This window comes from Guillardia theta (genome assembly GCF_000315625.1).
Source record: "Guillardia theta CCMP2712 unplaced genomic scaffold GUITHscaffold_57, whole genome shotgun sequence".
Classification (NCBI taxonomy): Eukaryota; class Cryptophyceae; order Pyrenomonadales; family Geminigeraceae; genus Guillardia; species Guillardia theta.
The window spans coordinates 95,097-98,055 of NW_005434617.1; the positions used below are offsets into that span (position 1 = coordinate 95,097).

At 59.1% G+C, this 2,959-nt stretch overlaps 2 protein-coding genes across 2 annotated transcripts in view; one reads left to right on the forward strand and one right to left on the reverse strand.

Annotated features, from left to right (window-relative positions):
* GUITHDRAFT_112134 (hypothetical protein) overlaps positions 1-1,334 on the forward strand; it is a gene marked incomplete at both ends in the record, with an annotated part of 5,025 nt that extends 3,691 nt beyond the window's left edge. Inside the window, 6 exons of the mRNA XM_005828641.1 lie at positions 146-244; positions 362-475; positions 650-745; positions 859-908; positions 1,010-1,088; positions 1,260-1,334. Coding sequence (XP_005828698.1) covers positions 146-244; positions 362-475; positions 650-745; positions 859-908; positions 1,010-1,088; positions 1,260-1,334 — 513 coding nt within the window. The remainder of the gene's footprint in view (positions 1-145; positions 245-361; positions 476-649; positions 746-858; positions 909-1,009; positions 1,089-1,259) is intronic.
* Positions 1,335-1,598: 264 nt separating this feature from the next.
* The window catches only part of GUITHDRAFT_74499 (hypothetical protein), a gene marked incomplete at both ends in the record, with an annotated part of 7,313 nt that continues 5,952 nt past the window's right edge, over positions 1,599-2,959 (reverse strand). Inside the window, 2 exons of the mRNA XM_005828642.1 lie at positions 1,599-2,111; positions 2,387-2,944. Of these exons, the coding sequence (XP_005828699.1) occupies positions 1,599-2,111; positions 2,387-2,944 (1,071 nt within the window). The remainder of the gene's footprint in view (positions 2,112-2,386; positions 2,945-2,959) is intronic.

Sequence of the window (2,959 nt, forward strand, 5' to 3'; positions counted from 1 at the left end):
CCAACCTGCAACTCCTTCTCCACCACCACCACGTCCTCCTCCTCCTCCTCCTCCTCCTCCTCCTCCTCCTCCTCCTCCTCCTCCTGCTCCTGCTCCTGCTCCTTCTGCTCTTCGTCTTGTCTTCCGACTTCTTATGTATTTTCAGAGCATCAACAAGGAGGCAATCAGAGCTGTTGTGTGGGCCAAGGATTGTTCTGTCCTGATGTTTCCTCCATTCTTCAGCTTCCCGGACTTTCATGAATATGTAAGAAAAGTAGGAGGAAGAGGAGGCGGGGGTAGGGAGTGGGGAAGCAGGTGGGGGGGCAGACGAGGGAAGCAGAGGAGGAGGGAGGATGAAGAGACTGAAACGCCTGCTGTGCAGGCTAAGAGGGATATTCGCAACTTTGTGAGGAAAGGAGGAAAGCATCACGGGACGGTCCTCTTCGTGGGAGGAGGTTTAGAAGTCTCCGTCATCAATCACATCTTCGGCTTCGAGGTCAAACCCTCCCTCTCCTTCTCCTCCCTCATCCCCCCTCTCCCTTCCTCTTGCTCCTCCTTCCCCGTCCCTTCTCCTCGCTTTGCCTCCTCTTCTCTTCCCCTTCCCCCATCATCCACTCCTTGATCTTGCTCCCCTCCCTCTTCCCCTCCACGAGTGCTCATCTCGCTGCAGATTCATCCCAAGTACGTGGCTGGCCCCTACTACAAGAACAAGCGCTACGTGAAGGAGGGCGAGAGCTTCTCGGAGCTGCCTGACCTTGTGCCTGAGGTGAGACGAGGGGATGAAGACGAGGGTTGAGAAAAGGAGATGTAGACGATGGAGGAGGGAGGAGAGGAGAGGAGAGGAGAGGAGAGGAGAAGAATTTTTGACAGTTTGATCAGGTGGGGAATGTTTATGGGATGTGGATGCCATCGCTGCCTCCAAACTCTAGGTCCTTCTCTCCTCCCTTGTCCTTCTCTCCTGCTCCTTCCCTTTCTCCGCCATACGCCCTCCTCCCTCTTCCCCCCCCCCTCCTGACTTCCTTTCCCACAGGTCATTCTACGACTCCTTCGGTGTTAGCGTCGCCTGCTGCATACGATATGACCTCGGAAGAATCTGCTTCCTGGCACAGGTGTAACTTATCCACTTTCCTCTCCTCCTCCCTTCCACCCTTCCCCACTATCTCCTCCCCCTTCTCCATTGCCCCTCGTCTCCCCCCGATCCTATCCTCCCGCTCCTCTCCTCCCGCTCCTCTCCTCCTGCTCCTCTCCCCCCTCCTTGTCCTCTCCTCACTCTCCTGCAGGACTTCTTGGATGTTCTCAAGGACGAGGTTGGTCCCTGGGCTGCTCTGTTAGCGGCGATTCTCGACTACTCGTGAGGGGGTGTAAATACGATGAGTGTAGACTAGGAGCGGGGGGAGACTGCAGGCCGTGAGGGTTCAAGTCTGAAGAGAGCGAACGTAAGTAGCGCTGGAGATAGGGGGAAAGAGGAGGAGGAAGGGGAAAGAGGAGGAGGAGGGGGAAAGAGGAGGAGTAATCGAGACGGGCTATTCATCTTTTGTAAATATTTCACCGAAAATTGTGTCGAGAGTGGAGGAAGGGAGGAGGAGGAGGAGGAGGAGGAGGGGGAGGAGGGGGGAGGGCTAGCAGCATGAGGTGTTATTGTTGAAGGAGTGGCTTCGCTTCGGCTTGGACCCTACCTTCTCTGGGTTGGGGGTGCCGAACATGCCCTGGTGGACCCACTTGGGGGTCATCATGACCTCTCCCTTGGCCAGCACGGACTTGAGCTTGAGAGTGTTCTTGTCGAGGAGGAGAACGTCGGCGTCAGAGCCCACGCTGATCTCTCCCTTTCCCTTGAGCTTCAGGAACTTGGCCGGGTTCTTGGTTACGAGCGGGAGGATCCGATCGAGGGGCCACTGCTCCTGGAAGTACATCTTCCAAATGAACTGCAGGAAGGCCTTGGGGTGGCCGTAGGTGTAGCGGACGAGGTTGCCGTCGTCGTCGAAGGACGGGAGGGAGCCGTAGGAGTCGGAGGAGACCATCACGTGGTCCATGGGCAGCCCCTCCTGGTGGTACTTGCGGAGGGCGAGACGAGCCTTGACGGTGCGGCAGGTGAAGTCGACGTAGCCTCCCTTGCGGATCCACCTTGCTCCGTCCTGCGGGGTGATTGAGTGACAGGAGAGGGAGGGAGGCGGGAGGAAAGACTGAGGAGAAGGTTGGGGAAGAGAGATCAAGACAGGAATGAGGAGGAGAGGGGAGGGGCAAGAATGGTAGTGATAAGAGCAGGAGCAGGAGCAGGAGCAGGAGCAGGAGCAGGGGCAGGGGCAGGGGCAGGGGCAGGGGCAGGGGCAGGGGCAGGGGCAGGGGCAGGAGCAGGGGCAGGGGCAGGGGCAGGGAAAGGAGGCGCAGGATAAGGGGAGGGGCCCCTAACCTCGATTAGGGCTTCCGATCGCTCCATGTGGGTGGGCAGGAAGGTCGTAATGGGTATATCGCTCTCCTTCATCGCCTTCCACAGCGGCTGCAGCAGCCCATCCCCGAACCCCATGTGGCAGTACATGACTCCGGCCTTCCCGCTCAGCAGCCCTCCCACCCGACAGTCGGACGCAACGTCGAGGATGCGCTCAGAGGAGGGCTGGGAGCCCCTGTGGTCGGAGATGGCACACTCCCCGACCCCGATGCACTGCTCCAGCAGGCAGATGTCTCGTCGTACGGAGCCAGTGATGTTGGGCGCGGGGATGCGATAGGCTCCTGTCCACATGTATGCGGTGATGCCGTCCTCGTTGAGGCCCCGGCACTTGGTCAAGAGGTTCTCAAGGCTCCTGCTAACGCAGTCCGTTCCCAGCACGCCGACGACCGTCGTCAGACCTGCCGGGGGTCTCAGGGGCAGGAGAGAAGGAAGGGGGCGAGGGGGGTGGAGGGGGCGAGAAGGGAAGGGTGAGGGACATATCAGCCATCCAGTTGAAGGAGAAGCAGATTGAAACGAATGCAGCTGCAGAAGCCAAGA